This window comes from Pholcus phalangioides, unplaced genomic scaffold, assembly GCF_987345545.1.
Source record: "Pholcus phalangioides strain wild (caught in Gottingen) unplaced genomic scaffold, Ppha-v1.0 ptg000007l_1, whole genome shotgun sequence".
Classification (NCBI taxonomy): Eukaryota; Metazoa; Arthropoda; class Arachnida; order Araneae; family Pholcidae; genus Pholcus; species Pholcus phalangioides.
Window position 1 is genome coordinate 50,651,751 of NW_028301600.1, and position 18,972 is coordinate 50,670,722.

Here is an 18,972-nt window from a genome sequence, read left to right on the forward strand (position 1 = left end):
CAAACACGATAACTATTGATACATACCTGGCGCACATTTGCTGATGCATGTAATAGAAAAGTTCTCCCTTCCTGTCTTTTAACTTATTCATCACACCAGTATTCCAAGTGGCAGGATAAACAATATGCCAATGCCAATGATGAGCATTTGTGCCAATATCTTCCCGGAAATAAGACATTTTATATTCAGGATCCAAAATGTTACCCGTGGTTTCAATCTGGACTTCAATATCCTTTATAAAATCGGAAAAAAAGCACATAAAAGTATAAAAAAGTTATTACATAAATACCAATACATAGTTAAAAATAAACATTTATTCTTTAGGCAAAGAAGAATAAATCAATAATTAATAGTTACTCAACCTGGTCTGGATGATTGTAGGCTTCTTTGATAGCTAGACTGATAGTTTCTGAAGGGATGAATCTGTCGGGGAACACTTCCTGAATCGGAGGCACAGTTACACCCTTGCAGTCGTCACGGTGAAGAATAGCCACCGAAGTAGCATAAGTGAACAATCCTTCATTTACAAAGGTACGTGCTTGTTTAGCCAAGTTCATGAAATCTTCGAAATCCTTAGCAGCTAAAAAGACAAAGAAGAAATACTGTTAAACTGCATTCAACAATAAAAAATACTGTATGTGTGATCTTTTTGTCTTTTTGTCATATTCTGTAGAAGCTATAAAGGTTAAAGAAAAGCCTAGTACACATAACTTGCTGGTGAATATTATTATTCCAAATTTATGAAGGAAAAAATATATTTTTCTTCAAATACATTTGTAAGAAAATTTTTGGTAAAAAAAGAAGTGATAAATAGATATTAAAATCAACGAGGAATTAGGATGCATAATAAACAGATAAAAGCGCTTTAAAACTCCACCCAATTTTTTTCCATTTAAAGAAAGGAAATCAAAATTTTGAAGCGTAATTTTTCATTTAAAAAAAAACAACAATATTTTAAAGTTTTAGTTCAAAATTTGGTATTTGCTTTGCATCGAATGTAAATATTATGTTCATCTCTTGGTCTGCATTGTATTTATATTTCAAGTAATATAAGACATTGGCGGTCATCGATATCTATAAATAAATATATGAGTAATGAATGAAGTCTAGCTGTATTGGGCAAGTCAAAGAAAAAAAAAACAAAATTTTTTCTATTTCAAGTTTCAAATGTTTATCGATCATTCGTTGGTTCTATATTCTTGGCGGTTTCAACAAGTTTAAATCCCACACAAAAGCACCAGCGACATCTTTTCGAGAAAAAATGCATACAATGCTTTGGCTCAATAAAAGATATCTTCAGAATAACGAACGAGGAAATAATAATAAAAAGTATGTTAACGGTTTGGCTGAATAACACGATGATGTCAGCGATGATGCACAGTTAGTACCAAATAGCGAATATTTTGTGAAAGTGAAATAATATTGTATAGTATCTTATATGTGATAACTATGATCAACATATTGAAAATTATTTGGCCCAAAAAGGGTGACAGAATATTAAATATATATTTTCTATTATACTATATTAAAATTATTTTCTTAGCATACTGGTGTTTTCGAATCGGCAAAGACACGATGAAGATGCTATCGGCTGAGCCTTCACTCAGCGAGGACTCTCGTATCACTATTCAAGGTTTCAAGTTGAAAATTTCTAAAATTGATTTTCTTAACAATTTGATCGAAGTGCCCGAACACTTTTATGAATTAACGTGTTCTAATAAATATATTTTGTATAGTTTTTATTCGTAGCTACTGCAATAAACTATAAAAAAACGTTTTAAAAGAAGATATTACGTGATTGATAGAGATAATTAGCATCAGAAATTACTTGCCATAAAGAGTCTCGTAAAGCTCGGTAGCTTCAGCAAGGCCTTTTTCGTGGAAACAAGAGAAAAGTTCTCCTTGAGCCAATTTGCCGACATTCTTAAGCCTCGGATCCCTATCAGCTGAAGGAATGGTTACTTTGCTGATGGTTGTTAGATGTTTGAACAGGCTGAGCACGCGACTCTGCTTTTCCTTGACAGACATCGTGACGATTGTTCACTTCAGAGGGTCACTGTCAGATTACGCGGCGACAATCTAGCCGTCCAGCCTACTTCTGTGCTGCAGCATGAGCATCGCTTATATACGTATATATAGCTTAGACGATCCCTCTTCCGGTATTCTGATGATTTGGCCCTCCGACACGTATTTACTCAGGACCGTGTCTCTTTGAAACACTTCTATGAAGTGTTTGTTTAGCTTCTGTTCCTTACTACGGTATTCTCGATTCTAAATTTAAGGGCGCATAGTTATTTTTTTTAACGAAGATATACATATTCTCACAAGCTGATTTCCTTTTTTTTCCTCTGTACTTTTCAATGTCTTCATTTCCTTCTGAAAACTGACTTAATTATTTTTCCCTTATTCGAAATGAACAACTTTGTTAGATGAGTGCCTCAAAATAAATGAGTGCATTATTTATTAACATTCCATCTCAATCAAACCATTTCTTCTTCGTGAAATAGAAATGATAAAAAATAAGCATTCATCAGCAGAATAGGAAGGAGGAAAAAGTCGGTTTTTTACTAGATAGAAATATTTATCTAGTAAATATTCAACGTCTTTTCTTTAATCCTCAGAGAAAAAAATGCAAACTTCTCAGATATTTTTTTCAAAATTGTAAACCGTAGCATTTGCAACTGAACCTCTAGTATTTATAAATTTATATGAAGGCTCATTAAAATAATTACGAATGAAAAAAGGTATTTTTTCGTTCTAAACTGCTATACTCAATTTTGGCAGTATATTAGTTACCATCCAAGACTCATCATTAGAATAAAAGATATCGATCACTAATTTCAGCAACAGTTGCAAAAGCATCTAACCAATTTTTTTAATGCAGTTTATTTGAATAAGCTTGTTTTTGTTTGAATAGTTTATCTCCAAAGTTATTTATAACAAAATGTCAAACATTTTATAGTTTTTAATGAGTCTTGGAAATGACGCCGAACTTCAAAACATTCTTCGAGTTTGCACTGTATTGCACAGATATAATAAACAAACTAGAAGCACATAAGTAGACCTATTTGTTCTTACCAGTTCATTTAAATTATTATCTGCATTTCGAAAATTCCGCATCATATTCGGTCTGCCCCCTCAAGGATGGTGCTGACAGAGCTCTAGCCCTGGGGGGCCTGATACGATTCTGATAATTTTTAATTTTTTTACACTAAATTCGCTAGGGCATGAAAAATATACTAGCCTAGAGACCTGGCCGCAGGATGCGTGGGCCATGTACTGCATGCTGAAAATATCGGATGCTTCACTTTCTACTCATACAATAAAAAGAAAAAAATAATAACATGTTCAAAACTTGAAACCATTTATGTGATTGGTCAGTCGTATGCTCTTTTATTCGATATCATATCTATGTATATACATACAGGGTGTCCTGTAAGTGCTAATGCGGCCATTATATCATCAACCTGTGTGTCGTAGAGGTATGGATTTTAATTTAAAAAATGCTCAAAATTACTCTGTACCAATTGTGAGAGTGAAAATTCAGCGGGTCATAAATAAAAACAAATCCCAATTTTTATATGGTCCCCCTGTCCTCTAATTTCCAATTGGAATGTTGTTGCCCTGTCTCTCCTGAGGGCCAACAAAAAAATTCATAGTTTTAAAGTGCAATATTCGCAGAGATATTCTAATTTAAAAATCGGAGAAAAGTTGAGAAAGGACAGCATAAATGAAGGAAAGGAGCGTTGTCCGTTAGATTTTTGCTGTTAATTATCAATTTTTCTCCGATTTTTGAATTAAAATATCTCAGTTAATATTGCAGTTAAAAACGGGATATTTTTGTTGGGGACAGAAAAGATAGGACAATAACTTTCTAATTGGAAGTTGGAGGACAAGAGGACCGTCTAAAAATTTAGATTTTTTTATCTTGTCACACACTGTATTCACTCTTAAAATTGGTAAAAAGAAATTTTTTAACACCTTTTGAGCATTTTTTAAATTGAAGTCATACATCTACGACGGACGGTTGATGAGATAAAGGCTGCATTAGCACTTACAGGACACCCTGTATAGAGGAGATATGTACCTTGGCACATATTTTATAAGACTTTTTCTTAGACCGGAACTACACTATAAAAGTTTTGTAAAAAAGCTTCTTGATAAAACTTGAAAAATGCAACCAATAAGTGTATGTTACATTCGAGCAAATTTAAACAATAAGCTTGGTTGTTTTTCAAGTTCTGTAAAAGATCTTTTATCAAACTTTTATTGTGCAATAGCAACTTTAGTCAGTTTTAACAGTAAAATTGCACTGAATTCATTTTTATTTTCTGTATACTGTATCAAATATATCAAATGACATTTAAATTATCTATTTCGTTACCGTAAACATGAAATATGCATTTTTAGGCAAAGCTTAAATGTGGTTCAAAGTACGTGATGTTCAGCAATTTGGAAAAAAAGTGAATAACTTTATGCATGCAACACATTTTATGCATAACTTTATGCATGCATTACACACAATGATTGAGTATAAATGTGTAAAGTTTATTAGGTGAATGCTTAGATGAAAATTTCTACGAGAATAGTCCACGAAATTTGCAATGTAAAATGTGTATTTAAGGTCACAGACAGAGTTAAAACAATACTCAGTTTTAAGGCTGTGTATTTCTAATCTCTTGCATTCCAAAAACATCAACTAGAATGTTAAAACTATTTCAAATGTTTCAATGCTCACTATGGTGCAACCGTTCGCCCATACTTTTCCCTAAGAAAACTAAAATTTTTTCCAAATCTGATGTTATTTATATGAAGTCATATATATCCTATATAATTTGATGCTCGGACAAAGTTCTTTAAATATCTCTGATGGCTTATACTCTGACACTGAATATTTCTATAGTTCGGATATAATGCATATATCCAATCGATTGATCGATCGAAAGAAGATAAGCCAACGAGAAATAGAGTACAATCGAAAAAACAGAAAAGTCGCACGCGAGGAAAAGAAAGGAAAACAATGTACATTCAGTTTTACGTGATGATGATGCCCACGAACATCTGACATTCATATTTTTATATACGGTCGTTTCTTATCCATTAATATTTATTTTTACTATAAACCCTTACGGAAAAAAACAGTTACGGCAGAAATTTCCTGTACGAATCTTCCGAAGCTAGTTGATGTATTTTTCGAACTTCCCTGAGCGAATCACATGATACCAATTTTTGCACAATGATGAATAAATAAATGCGATGCGCGAAACGAAGTATGAGAGATAACGTTTAGAGAAACGGAAATTCAGAGGAATTTTCAATCAGTTCAGTCGATCTATATGTATGGTTATGAATATATATATACACACATATATATTAAGTAATTATGTGTGCCTCAGCTACAAGTAGTATTCTGGGAGTAACGCTTTAGTAGGCAGATAATTTTTCCGTTCCCATAGCAATTCGTCGCTATAGTTACTCTGAATCAGGTTGATAAGCCATTGTTTTCTGGTCAGTAGCCAGATATTCAAAAAAGTACATGAGAATCACTCGAAAATCTGTTCTGCTTCAACACAAATATTGGTATCTCAGAGCCTTGATTCATGCGTGAAAACCAATATGGAAAAGAACCCGTTATTAGAAGGAAAGGTCACGGATTTAAAATGATGAATTATTCATGCTATATATAGATGCAATAATTAGAATTTCATATATACATATTATATATTTCTTTATGCTAAATTTTATATTTTATTATAGTTGAAAACTCAGAGCAAAAAATAGCTGCAGGAATTATGCATATTTTGTTACTAGCTTTATTTGAAAGTGGTTGAAGAAAGTTTTAAACTGAAATTTAAATTAGCCGTAATGGTTGCTGTTATAATAGTTTCAGTGTATAATCTTTAAAATGTATAAATAAATTTATTAAACGCATGCAAATTAATGAACTATTTTACTCCCGCGAAATTTTGGACCTGAAAAAAAAAAAAAGAACCACAGTGAGAAAACCAATCCGCAACGTAGAATAAGGAAGCATAAAATTGCCTATCGAACTTGGGAGACTGAACTTTGGTGTGCAGGTCTTGTTTATTATTATTAAAATTCATCCCGGAGCACTTTGACAAACACTTTCTCGCCTTCTTGGAAAGCTATCCATACTTAGAATAAGACTGCCATAAATATTTTTTATGGGGATTGTATAATATATCATGCATATAGTATTTAGTTTTTATAATTGCATTTTTCATTGGATTGCTGTATTTTAGAAATATATATGGCATCCATACTTGTTATGGGCATCTTTTTTTCACCTCGTTGAGCCTTTTGGCTGTTGTGGCCTTGTATTTGTATTTGATTTACTTTTCCCTTGTTTTTCACCGCTCTGATCAGTTAGCAAGATATAAAAACGAGTGCTGCCATTTGGATTCTTTGAGTTTCTCCTATTTTTCTTTTTCTATTCATTCTACTATTCATTCTTCTATTTATCTTCTTCTATTTTTGTTTCTGTGACCGTGAGAACTAGGGTTTTGTTTTTCTCTTCATTCTCAAGCGCATACTTTGAAGTATCAATATCTCGAATTTCATTTGCATTCATTAATGTTTGAGGCCGCGGTGGGCTAGTATATCGGCGAGGTTATTTTATGACCACCCTGTATATACCAGAGGTTTTCAATGTTTTTTAGAGTCGTTACGCCATCTATAACCATCATCAAAAGAAGGATACCATTACGGCAACTCTGACATACACTTAATCTAAAATCAGCATAATGTTAGTCCTTGAATATGATAATTTAATTGGAGTTTCGATCAATACTTTCCGAGTATGAAATAGGACACAATCGCCAAGCATTCTTGAGTGGTTTCGAGCAACAGGTTCAAGACGTCTGATCTATACGTTTGAGAGAAGGTCGTGTGTTTTATCTACGACAACGCAGTTCATCATCGTAATGGAGTGGTAGGTTCTTCGATAAAGGTTAATAAATCGCATGGATTTAACAAATACTTTTTAGACTTCATTTTCATTAAAAATATAAAGCCGGTTCCACACACGTAATGTACGCAGCTGTGAGCCAAGTAAAAAACCGGTTTAACTGACGGCACAATAAGCTCAGCTAAACCTCAAAACCGGTTTTTGACAACAAAATCACCTCAGCCACACCTAAAAAAACCGGTTTTCGAGAGGCTCAGAGCGGTGTAGCGCTGCGAGTGTGGAACCAGCTTTAGGACCGGCAACCATCTTAAAAAAATGGGGCGGTGTTTTTTTTTAAACCATATCCAGCACAAAAATTTCTTAATTTACGGGTAAAAATGTCTTACGAAAAAAAAAAGAAAAAAGAATTGATTCACATATCCATCTTTTAAGAATTCAAAGCTAAAAAAAATATACACTGTAACTCGAAAGATAAAAACTGAAATTTTTATTCCTGTACGTTATTTGAAAAACGGAGAAAATTCTTATTGTTCTTTTTTCATTCGACGGTACTCTAAGAAAATTTGATTTTTATAAAGAAAATGTAAGAAAGGGGTTTCATTCAATTCTATGTAAGGTAAAAACGTCTTGTCAACGGAAGAATCTGTGAAAAAATTGATTTGTATTGAATTTTTATTTTTTATTTTTGAATGCTTTTAAAAAATTAGGAAAAGAATTCGAAACATAAGTAAAACGGATGGAATAGAAAATATAGATATCTAAATTTAATATTTATCATAAGAAGTTTAGCTCTGAATTATATATTGATACAGTTTTTTTTCTTTCACGTGCGTACATGTAAATACCGAAGACATAAAGTGTATATGTTACGGTAAATCTGATGGTTATTATGCATAATAGTTGAACTTTTATCGATTGAACATATATGACACGGTAAATGAGATAACTCCGGTGATTATGCATAAACTCCGACTATTTTTGATACTGCTAAATACGATAAATCGTCGATGAAATTTCCCAAATTCACTAGAATTGCGCGTAAACCTCAGTCTAGGATAACGAATTCATTTGGTAATATTGGTTTTGTTAGTACATGTTGACAAATATGAAGAAAGCCAACATTATACAAAAATGATAACAATTTTTTTTCCTGTCAAATTTTAAATTTTATCCTTTATTTCACACGTAAATTCATTTCAAACTCATCAATCTTATAAATTACGTTCACACGTGTCTGCACCGCAAAGTTGAAATTCAAATTAAAGTAGACAACATACTTGTGACAAATCCGGTGATTATGAATAATAGCGGGGCGCGGTAGCCCGTTCGATAAGATACTCGCCTAAAGTACCAAAGGATGTTTAGAGGTGTCGCGAGTTCGATACCGGTTCGTCCTTGTCAGAAAACTTTCCTGACACAGGGGTACAAAAAAAAAACAGCGACTTGACCGCAGCAAAAAATTGCTACCGCAGGGAGTTGCCCCATCGAGGGGTTAGCGCGCCAATCTCTCGATAAGTAGAAAAAACAAGCCTGCCGTTCGGAATCGGCAATAAATTGTAGGTCCCGGCCTAATTAGCCCTCGTGTGTAGAAAATGACCGTGGTGCGACGAAAATGATCAATGAATAACACGGTTGAATTTAATAATACAACACAGACCAACTGGTGATTATGTATAATCCTAACCTCGCATTGGTAAATATGATCAATCGTCAATGATGTACTTAAATTTATTGGACATTTTGCACAAATTTCAGTCTAGGCTGATGGTTTCGACCAATGATGCTGATTATGTTTAAAAGTGTCGATAAATGTGAAAAAAGCTAACATTATATGACAATTGATTTAGGCTATACGTTTTTTTATCTCCTTATATAACACTTGTTTTCATTTAATTTAACTTTTATAACAAAATACGTGTAGTGCACCCATCACGTTCGGAAGATACTGATGATGATGATAAAAAAAAAATAGTTGAATTCAAGTTATATATTTCTGCATAATTTCTTCCATATTTATCATACTTACCAACTTCATTCGGGAATTATACATAATCACTGGTAAAACACACTGATGTAGGAAAATTTATCAAACTGACTTAGACGATTAGTGATTACGCACATCCGACGATTATGGGCAATCACCGACATACCACATTCCCCGCAAACATTAACCTACTAAGGATTTTAAACAGCAGACTGATGCGCAGACGAATTCAGGAAAGAAAATTCAACTGCCTCTGCAGATAACCGCGCACATGTGCTCTTACTAGCCGAGTGAGCGCACCAGACCACTACGCTTCGAAGGTAACGAACCTCCTTCCCTTCGAGCTCGTGTGCATTACCTGTTAAACAAAGGTAATGCACACCATTATCAAACGTTAAACCGTTAGCATCCGCGTTGGCCATTGGATGCTAATTGGGCTCTAGCCAGAGAACTCGAGTATATATCAACCTTGATTTTCAATTTTTTTTCTCACACTATGAATCAATGTAAGAGGTTCCGCTCAAAGGTATAGGGTCATGGCATGCCGTATACAGTATATCGATATTTCTTATTAGTAAATAAGTAACACCCAATAAAACAAATGCTGAATGCTTATTTTCAAGTAAACATACCTAGACTACTCGGCTTATGAAGTTTTTGGCTAACGAAGATCTTTTCGTGGGTTTCGTGCCTTGACTAACGAATGCGGATTCGGATAACGAATATTTTCATTGATATGGGTGCAGGTGCGTCATGAGCTGATTTTTAGCGTCAATCATCATCATAATTACTGTCATTCAAATCCGATTAGCTTATGTCTACCTCAGATTATTTTTCCAGATGTGCCTACACTCCTTTTTGTAATTTTTTTAATAATTTCATGTAAAATGAAAGATTCAGCTAATAGAAAATACATTGAAAAAAGAAGAGGAGCCAATCATTTCATAGCGAGCTTTCTTTCTGTGCCAGACTGTGACCATCAAACTGAACAGTTTGAAATTCTAGGAGCTTATCTTTTCTATCTGCAATGTATCAGACGCAGAGATGAGCTAACTAAATTACAAAGGGATGTGGCAACTGCGAACTCTGCTGGGTTGTTTCAATACTAGGTTTAAGCTGGAGTTGGTTGTGTGTGTGTGCTTTACATTAGTGTAAAATAAAAAGATATTCAATATCTCTCATACAAATACAAATACAACGCCACAACAGGCAAATTGCCCAACGAGGCGGCTGACTTAAGAACATCATGGATCCCCGAGCCATTTTTTGGAGGCCCTACCTACTACTGCTACACCACACATGCACGAAACGTGATTCCGGAACGAACCATCTTCGTTAGCCGAGGTAACACTTAATTAAATAAGTTCACGAACTTGCGACAACAATTAAAGTTGGCGTGTCCTGAGCTGTCTACAGAATTAACTATCCATAAGAAAAAGCTATGAAATTTTGTTAACGTCTTAATGAATGTATATGAAAGAAATTGACACTACTAGAGGGTGTACTCTGTAAATTATAGCGTACACAGAGCCGCTCATAGGAGTGTGCGACATATGAGGTCACACCGGGCAGTGGAGGGGGCCCTCCGCATTTACAGTAATTCTTATAAAATTCTAAATTTTCACTGATTCAGGAATAATTTCTTTCATAAATTCTGAATTTTCATCTCAATTCTGGAATCATTTCTTTCATCTCAATTCTGGAACCATTTCTTTCATCTCAATTCTGGAACCATTTCTTTCATCTCAATTCTGGAACCATTTCTTTCATCTCAATTCTGGAACCATTTCTTTCATCTCAATTCTGGAACCATTTCTTTCATCTCAATTCTGGAACCATTTCTTTCATCTCAATTCTGGAACCATTTCTTTCATCTCAATTCTGGAACCATTTCTTTCATCTCAATTCTGGAACCATTTCTTTCTCTCATCAATTCTGGAATAATTTCTTTCATAAATTCTGAATTTTCATCAATTCTGGAATTCCGAATTTTCATCAATTCTGGAATTCTGAATTTTCCTTAATTCTGGAATTCCGAATTTTCTTTAATTCTGGAATTCCGAATTTTTGTCAATTCTGAATTTTCACCAGTTTTGGAATTGTTCCTTCTATTTATTCTTAATTTTCATGTGGGTTCTGGGATTATCTCTGTGAATTATTTTTCATATTTTTTTCATTCATTGATTCTGAATTTTTATTGTTTTTTACACAACTTCCTTCATTAGGCCTTGATTTTAATTGGTTTTGGAATTATTTCTACCATGAATTTAAATTTTCTTCACCTCGATATGTTCATTAATTTTTCTTTCTAAATTTGCATTAAATTTTGGCTATATTTTTTTCTAATTCTAATTCAAGGTAGTGAAGGAATATACATAGTTGAGACTGATATACATGCGGACAAAATTCACATTTTAATTTTTCTCAACCACTGGGAAACATATTTTCACTTAGTAAAATGCTCAGGTTATATGTTCTAAACCTTTGTGAATAAAGCCATATTTTTTTAAACTTTGTGGAACTGAAACAAAAACTTTAAATATACTGAGATTTTTCGGCCTTAGGTACAACAACCTGATGTACCTACGGACACATCTAGTTTTAACACACACACACACACACACACACACACACACACACACACACACACACACACACTCTCTCTCTCTCTCTCTCTTTGGACATAATGCCACAAAATTTTTATTCACTTTTTTCCTCTAACAGTCACAAGCACATAGTCAAACAATTTCGCATCTAAAAAAATGAATTTAAAAGCCATCTTTTGCAGGACCTATAACTTCTGTATGATTTTACAATCATGCTATTATATGGTTTTTACAGAAAACCAAAAACAAAATAATATTTCGTAGTGAAATTTGAAGAACAACCAAAAATAATGAAATAATACTCAAAATAAATTTAAAAAATGGCCAATGTACTTGCAGACACAAATGATTGTGTGCGAAGGTACATTACCCACAGCTATTCTCAACCGGTGCTCCGTGTGAACTCCCAGGGGCTCCGTGGCCTCTCGAGGAAAATAAAAAACCCAGTAAATTTGAAGAAAATAATTATAAATATTTTTGAAGAATAAAATTTAGTCAGTAACTTTGATGAATAAATGAAAAATAGGCCTACTGGGCTCCGCCACAGAAATTATATACTAGAAAGGGCTCTGTGCGTCAAAAAAGGTTGAGAACCTAGAGTGTCCGAAGGTATATCATAAATCATTTCGTTTTCTAAAGGGAGATAGCAACAGGTATATTAAGAATTTGATGGCTTTAAAATCAAAAATAAATCATCAAAACCTCGATAATAAACTACGACTATGACAAAATATCATAAAAAAAATTAGAGGGAAAGAAAAAAAAAATAAAGATGGTAAGAGAGAGAATTTTTTTTTACTTTGACCTTCAAAACAGAGTAAAAATATCATATTTACTTACCTCGGATCTTCCACGAGCCGGCTTTTCGTGAGCAACTACCTATCACTAGTTTACATCCGTTAAGAACCCCCACCTTATATTCCCACCTGTTTTCGAATTTTAAAATGGTATGTCCGTATAACCTTCCTTAGGTAACACAGCGGTCTCCCACACACACATACAGCATACTATGTATATTACTGCCAAAACCTGGAATGCAGCAAATTCGTTAAGTGGCCGAAGATCCCTGGCCAAAGTTCGATGTGCTGATCTAAGACGGACCGGTAGACGCAAATCCATTTTCTTTCATAGCCAACCTGTGATACATGGCTATATAACACAGGCAGTCCCAAATTGTTTGCACAGCGGACGTCTCCATAACCGTTGACTTACAAACATACTTTCAATTACAAAAAGTTTTCAAATGACGTGCAGTTACTTTTACCACGTTTTCAAGTGCAATATTCAGAGATATTCGAATTTGAAAAAAAAAAGCCGTTTTACCCACATTTAACATTGTTTTTTTTCCCCAAACTTTTCTCCGTTTTTCGAATTCGAATATCTCAGTGAATACTGCACTTAGAAACGTGAAATTTTTTTGTTGGCATCAAGAAAGACAGGGCAGCAACTTTCTAATTGAGTTTTTGAGCAGACGAGGACTACAAACATAAAAATTTAATTAATTCATTTTATTATGTGTTCGACCCCTTAAATGAATTTTTAGACTTTAAGTAAATGCACGTCATTTGAAAACATTTTGTAATTGCAAAGTCAACGGTTACAGAGATATCCACTGTGTAAATAATTTGGGACAGTCTGTATAGTAGAAAAACTATATAATAATATAGACATATATATACAGTTTTTTTGTCGAATTTTGAGAAATAAAAAGATTACCGCATCATGACTGAGGTTTGATGGGTTGCCAATTTGGCGATAATGCTTCTGGTGCACCTCTGACCCACCTAGAAGGGTATACAGGTTCCAGTTTGTATGATAACTACGAATCTTGCCTTATGTCAAGGGCGTAGCGGGGGGGGGGAAACTTGGGGGTCTGGTCCCCCCCCCCCGAAATAAGGGAAAAAGATGGCCCAATCCATTGTTCATTCACTTTGGTTCCCCCCCGAACGAAATTTCTGGCTACGCCCCTGCCTTATGTTATCGGACTTTGGCCAGGAATCTCCGGCCACTTCGTGAGCTGGCAGGCAAAACCCGAAACTCGGACATTGGCCATTTTAATTTACAATGAAATTGTCCGATTCGCAACTGGCCAAGTCTGGGCTTTGTCTCACAGTAACATATACAAATAGAAAAAGAGCATATATGTATTGGGTTTGTTTGTTCTCGAAGTCGGGAGGAGTTAATTATTTAATTAATTAAATTAAATCATTAAATTATTTAATTAATTAAATTAAATCATTAAATTATTTAATTAATTAAATTAAATCATTAAATTATTTAATTAAATTATTTAATTAAATTATTTAATTAAATTATTTAATTAAAGCACTTACACGTGCACAAAATAGGGAAAAAGAGCCTTCTTTTTGGAAAAAAAGATGCGCCAATTCTAACTTCAGTGAAAATACTCATACCGGCGAAAAGGATTAAACGAGCTTAGAAAACATTCTCCGTATCTCTTTATTAAAAGACGTTCTTGAAGTTTTATAATTTTCTGATGGGTATTTTTAATGCTGTAGGCCAGAGGCTCTTTTTCAGCTGCGACCCAAAATCAGCAACACGACCAATTTCATGATCCATCGGTCTATTTTTAATTTGAAAAATCTTACTAAATATATATATTTCTGATTAGAACAAATTTAGTTTTTGTGTGTGAAATCAGTGAAACACCACACTTTTGAGTGGCGTTTAATCAGTTGAGCCCAGTGGGGCCCAAGCAGTGTGGTGGCTATGAGCCCGGGGCCAAATGAAAATATGATCTTGTTAAAATTTTCGAGATTAAGCATGGAGATTGGTAGTCACGCATTTCTCCATCCAAATGTAAGGGGCCTAAAAAAATCACTTTACCCCGTGGGACACTTGATGTTCTTTGAACGGCCCCGAGCTTATAACTTTAAATTAAAACAAGGACCCCACATAGTTGAAACCTTTCAGAAATTCTGAAATTATTATTTTCATAAATTATAGATTTTAATTAATTTTGGAATTATTTTCATTAATTAACAACGTCCTAAAAAGTGGGCCAACAAGGCCTGAGTACAGGGTTCTAAATCTAACAGATCCCTAAATTATTTGAAACACACACTTTTACTTATTCCGGAATTATTTCTTTCATAAATTTTGGATTTTTATAAATTCTGCAATTGTTATTCTCATAAATTCTGCAATTATTATTCTCATAAATTCTGCAATTATTATTCTCATAAATTCTGCAATTATTATTCTCATAAATTCCGCAATAACTTTTCTATTGATTATGGAAATGTTTTTTATTGGTTTTGGAATGATAGAAATGTTTTTCATCAATTTTGGAATTATGCATTTCTTTCAAGAATTTCAGCTTCTCATCTGAATTTTCATTACTTTTTGTGTGTTAATTCTTTTTATACATGGGTATTTTTCAGTATTCCCGTGCAATTTTTATTAATTTTATCCCTTTTTGGTTGTCGACCTCTCTCCGAATTCTTGCTCAAGAGCCCGAAAAATGTTTGGATTACTGGCCACCGATATCGTTATGACGACCAGTGGTGCAACAAGTGGATTTGTAACCAGATTGAAAGTAGATCTGTACGACCCATCTCAAGATCTCTTGGGACCGAAGTTCGAGCCGCGACCCATAGGTTAAGAACCCCTGCTGTAGACAGCTCAGAAAGCCTTAACTTTAATTATAGGCGCTCTGTATGTATGATTTGTATCACACGTTGACGGTCAAATTATTATTTACGCTATTGATTTTTTTATTTAATATATGCTCCGACAACTAGAAGTTATTTCATTTCATATAACTGAAGTAAAACTCGGTTATAATTACATTGAAGATTCCACAAAATCTTGTCGTTACAACCGAGGTTGACGTCTTCAAGACATTCTTTGACGAAATATATGTATAATTAGTGGAAATCAAATGCTGTACACATGAAATTTTTATTTCTTCATGATTAGGGTGAACATTTTTGATCAAGAAAAATATGGGAAATTGGGTTTATTAATAATTAACCGTATTTAAAATTCTTAATTTTAACCCAATTAATAGTTAATAATTGGGTTAAGCCGAGGGAATTGCGATTCTCATAAACATGTTGCCAAATGTAGGCAAAAATGTCAAATATTACTTATAATTAACCCTTGGCGAGTAATAGAGTAAAAGTCCGTTATAACAAATATGACTAATAATGAGTGATTTGCAGGTGATTGTCAAAGAACTAATGCTACAAAAAAACATTCGTTTATAACAAGAAATCCATTATAATGACAATTTTTCTTGTGATTGTGAGCTGTCGTTATAACGGACATCTACTGTACAGTGCTACAGCAAGTCTGCTAAAATGAATATCATGGAAAAAAAATAAACTTGGCAAATATGTGAGATGAACATTTATGGTCATATTCATAGAAACACAATTTATAAATTTTGCAATTACCTTCATTCCTCTGATTGCAGTAACGATTAGAAATTAAAGCGAGCTTCGTTGACAATTTGGAACATTTTTATGAGAAAAAGTCTGGTAAAAAGGAAAAATAAGTCAATATGAGTAAGGCGAAGCGTCAAACATGTAACAATTACTTTTTTTCAACGTTAGGTATAGATGGAACGACTGATGAACATTCCTTAGATGTGATCGGCTCTAGTCTTAGGAATTTATTCAGAAAACGTAATTGTGAAACGGAAACAAAAGTGACGGAAAATTTGCCGTTACATCCGAGATGGTTGCTTTTCATCAACGTTATTTGAATTTCAATTAATGTATAAGGTTAATGAAAACATAACATTTGATTGATGGAAACCACTAAGGACAAACTTAAGTCACATACTGGTTATTACAGTGACGTTAATTCAAAACATTACAATTCTCATACAATATAAGATGGTATTACAGTGTTTAGTAATTTTGGAGAGGAAAAAAATCATGAAAAAATGTAAAAAGTAAAATAGCAAAAGGAATAGGGTTTTAGGGGGGGGGATGCAATAATACAAACACACATATAATGCATAAAATATATATAAAAATATAATACAGTGATGCAACGGGCAGGGGGTGCTTTATAACTTATAAAAAAAATCTATAAATCAACGTGAGATTATATGTGACTTGAAATACACAGCAGAGTTGACAGCAAGGGAGTTTTAAATCAGAATTTAACCAGTGGGTGCGGGAAGTCAATCACTAGCAAAGTCCGGAGTGTGAATTTCAGGATGAAATCAATATTAATTTTCAGTATTGACTATTTGAAATAAGTACTGTTTATGAAATTTTATGAAAATCGAAAATGTGGAAGACTAGACCAAACTAGGTTCATTGACATTATTCTCTACGAAAATAGTTGTGGACCGCCAATTATGGGCATTATAGACAAGGAATCGTTTCAACCGAGGTCGTTAGAACTAAGCTTGACTGTATATTTTAGCATGCGGCATGAAAAAGGTAAATGATGAATTCTTCAGAAATCAGCAGTTTCATGTTGTCAATACATTTATATTGTGTTCATCATATTTATGATAGCCGTTCTAATTTATTATAATTTGAGAATTTTTGATGACCAATTGAACATTTTTTTTTTTCATATATAAACTTAGAAACTGTTTATTTTTTCATCCACATAAAATACATGCGATCAGCTCCAATCTTTGGAATTTCTTGAGAAAACGTCTTTGGGACGGAAACAAAAGTAACGAAAGATTTGTCGTTATATCTGAGATGTGGTTGCTTTTCATCGACTTTATAAGCAAGGTTCATTAACATTATTTTCTATGGAAATAATTGTGTGGACCGCCAATTTTTGACGTTTTTGCCGAGGTCGTTATAACCGAGTTTGACTATATGGAATTGTAATAAAAATCATCAATAAATTTTTTTCGATATCGTATCATTTTTCGAAGCTAAAACAAAATTTTTAAATAAAACACTGATATCATGGATTATTTCCGAGTATGTGAGGTATGAGTGTCAAGATGATACACACACCGGTACGATGTGGTTCCAGAGGAGGTTGTAGGAGGAAGGTAACGTATGTATGTGTGGTCTATGAGGAGATTGTCGCACTTAATGTTGGCATTTCCTTTGATTTACTGTTTGCGTGTCTTCAGGAAGTGCTCTCGGAACTCACGAAGGAAGGGGTAAGTAAGTAAGCAAGCAACGGGTGTCTGGCGGCGCAATCGACAATCGTTCCTTCATTCAGAGCCACCTGGCTCGACTGCCTGCTGCTGCCTTGCTAAAATACTGAAAAGAGAGAGACTCTTTCGCGCCCTACTCATACACACACACACACTTAAACGTTTGCCAGGTAAGCTATAGCACGCGCTCTCTTCGCCTTTTCAGCAGTAATCCTGAAGAATCTTCGCTCGCTCTCCTCAAGAAGTGCGTGCGTGTGTGTGTATCCTGAAATGTGCAATCAGCGAACAGCCAGTGGTTCTACGTATAAGAGTTTCTTGTGCAACAGCAGCGCTCTTATGCATTCTTGAAGAAAGCTCTCACCTTTTCTTATCTAATTCTTCGTCACTCGATAAAAAGAAACTATATCAATTTTTTTTTTCAACATGCTTCGTCTATTTAAGGAATTCGAATTGAATTGATGAACTAGTTCACGCTTTTTAATTCTTATCCAAGAGCGGAAAAAATAAATTATATCGGTTGTTTTAAGTCAATTTCAGTGTTGAGTAAATGGAAAACTTACTACGAAAGAATTTATATTGTTCGATGGTGTTCTCTTTTTTAGACTGGAACAATCAAGACCAGAAAATAATTTTTATTTGCGTATTCTAAGATACAATCGTTAAACGGTGGTTCTATGCACTTCTGTCGTATGAAATCGTAGTATCATGGTAGAAGTAGTGATGGAATTTGAGGAATATTTGCTTTATCACGAACAGAAAAGTGGTAATGAGTGACTTTTCTTCTACTTGTGAGTTTTGTGGCTAGTTGAACTATTTTTTTTTTTGAAACTGCGTGTCATTCTGTCGAAGAAGTTTCGAAACTAATACGAAAATAGAAAAAAAAAAGGCTACTAACGCGGTGTATGTGTACATCATGGCATATACTAACTGTTGGTCGTGTATCATCTCCAACTACATATCGCCGTGAGTGACTCATATTTAATAAAGAAATGGAAAGCAAAAAAGAACCATCAATCTCTGGAGAATCCAGTGGTAGCGTTTCAAGAGTGAAACGCTTCACAGTTGCTATTCACCCAGAAAATCGCAGCAATGAAGCAGATCGTAAGTCAAAAATTCTATTTTGTTTTCCAAATTCTAAACGTTTACCTGTACGCTCATTGTGAATTTATATTAATATAGAAATTAATATAACTTTTTTAGATGAACCGATGCTATTACAGATACTTTTCTGATTTACCGTTTGTTCCCTTAAAAATATTTCCAAATATGTAATAAATTAATACAGTGAAACCTCACTACAACGATACTCGATATAACGATAAATCCCTCTACAACACGATAA

The 18,972-nt window shown here is 33.9% G+C and overlaps 2 protein-coding genes across 2 annotated transcripts in view; one reads left to right on the forward strand and one right to left on the reverse strand.

The window, feature by feature from the left end:
• The window catches only part of LOC149085447 (uncharacterized), a 47,051-nt gene extending 44,957 nt beyond the window's left edge, over positions 1 to 2,094 (reverse strand). The window contains exons 1-3 of the mRNA XM_089233915.1: positions 1,833 to 2,094; positions 363 to 580; positions 27 to 232 (exon numbers count right to left, since the gene is read on the reverse strand). Coding sequence (XP_089090041.1) covers positions 27 to 232; positions 363 to 580; positions 1,833 to 2,028 — 620 coding nt within the window. The 5' untranslated portion in view covers positions 2,029 to 2,094. The remainder of the gene's footprint in view (positions 1 to 26; positions 233 to 362; positions 581 to 1,832) is intronic.
• A 15,664-nt stretch (positions 2,095 to 17,758) lies between these two features.
• Positions 17,759 to 18,972, forward strand: part of LOC149085448 (A-type potassium channel modulatory protein KCNIP1-like) — a 209,016-nt gene continuing 207,802 nt past the window's right edge. Inside the window, exon 1 of the mRNA XM_089233463.1 lies at positions 17,759 to 18,731. Coding sequence (XP_089089589.1) covers positions 18,620 to 18,731 — 112 coding nt within the window. The 5' untranslated portion in view covers positions 17,759 to 18,619. The remainder of the gene's footprint in view (positions 18,732 to 18,972) is intronic.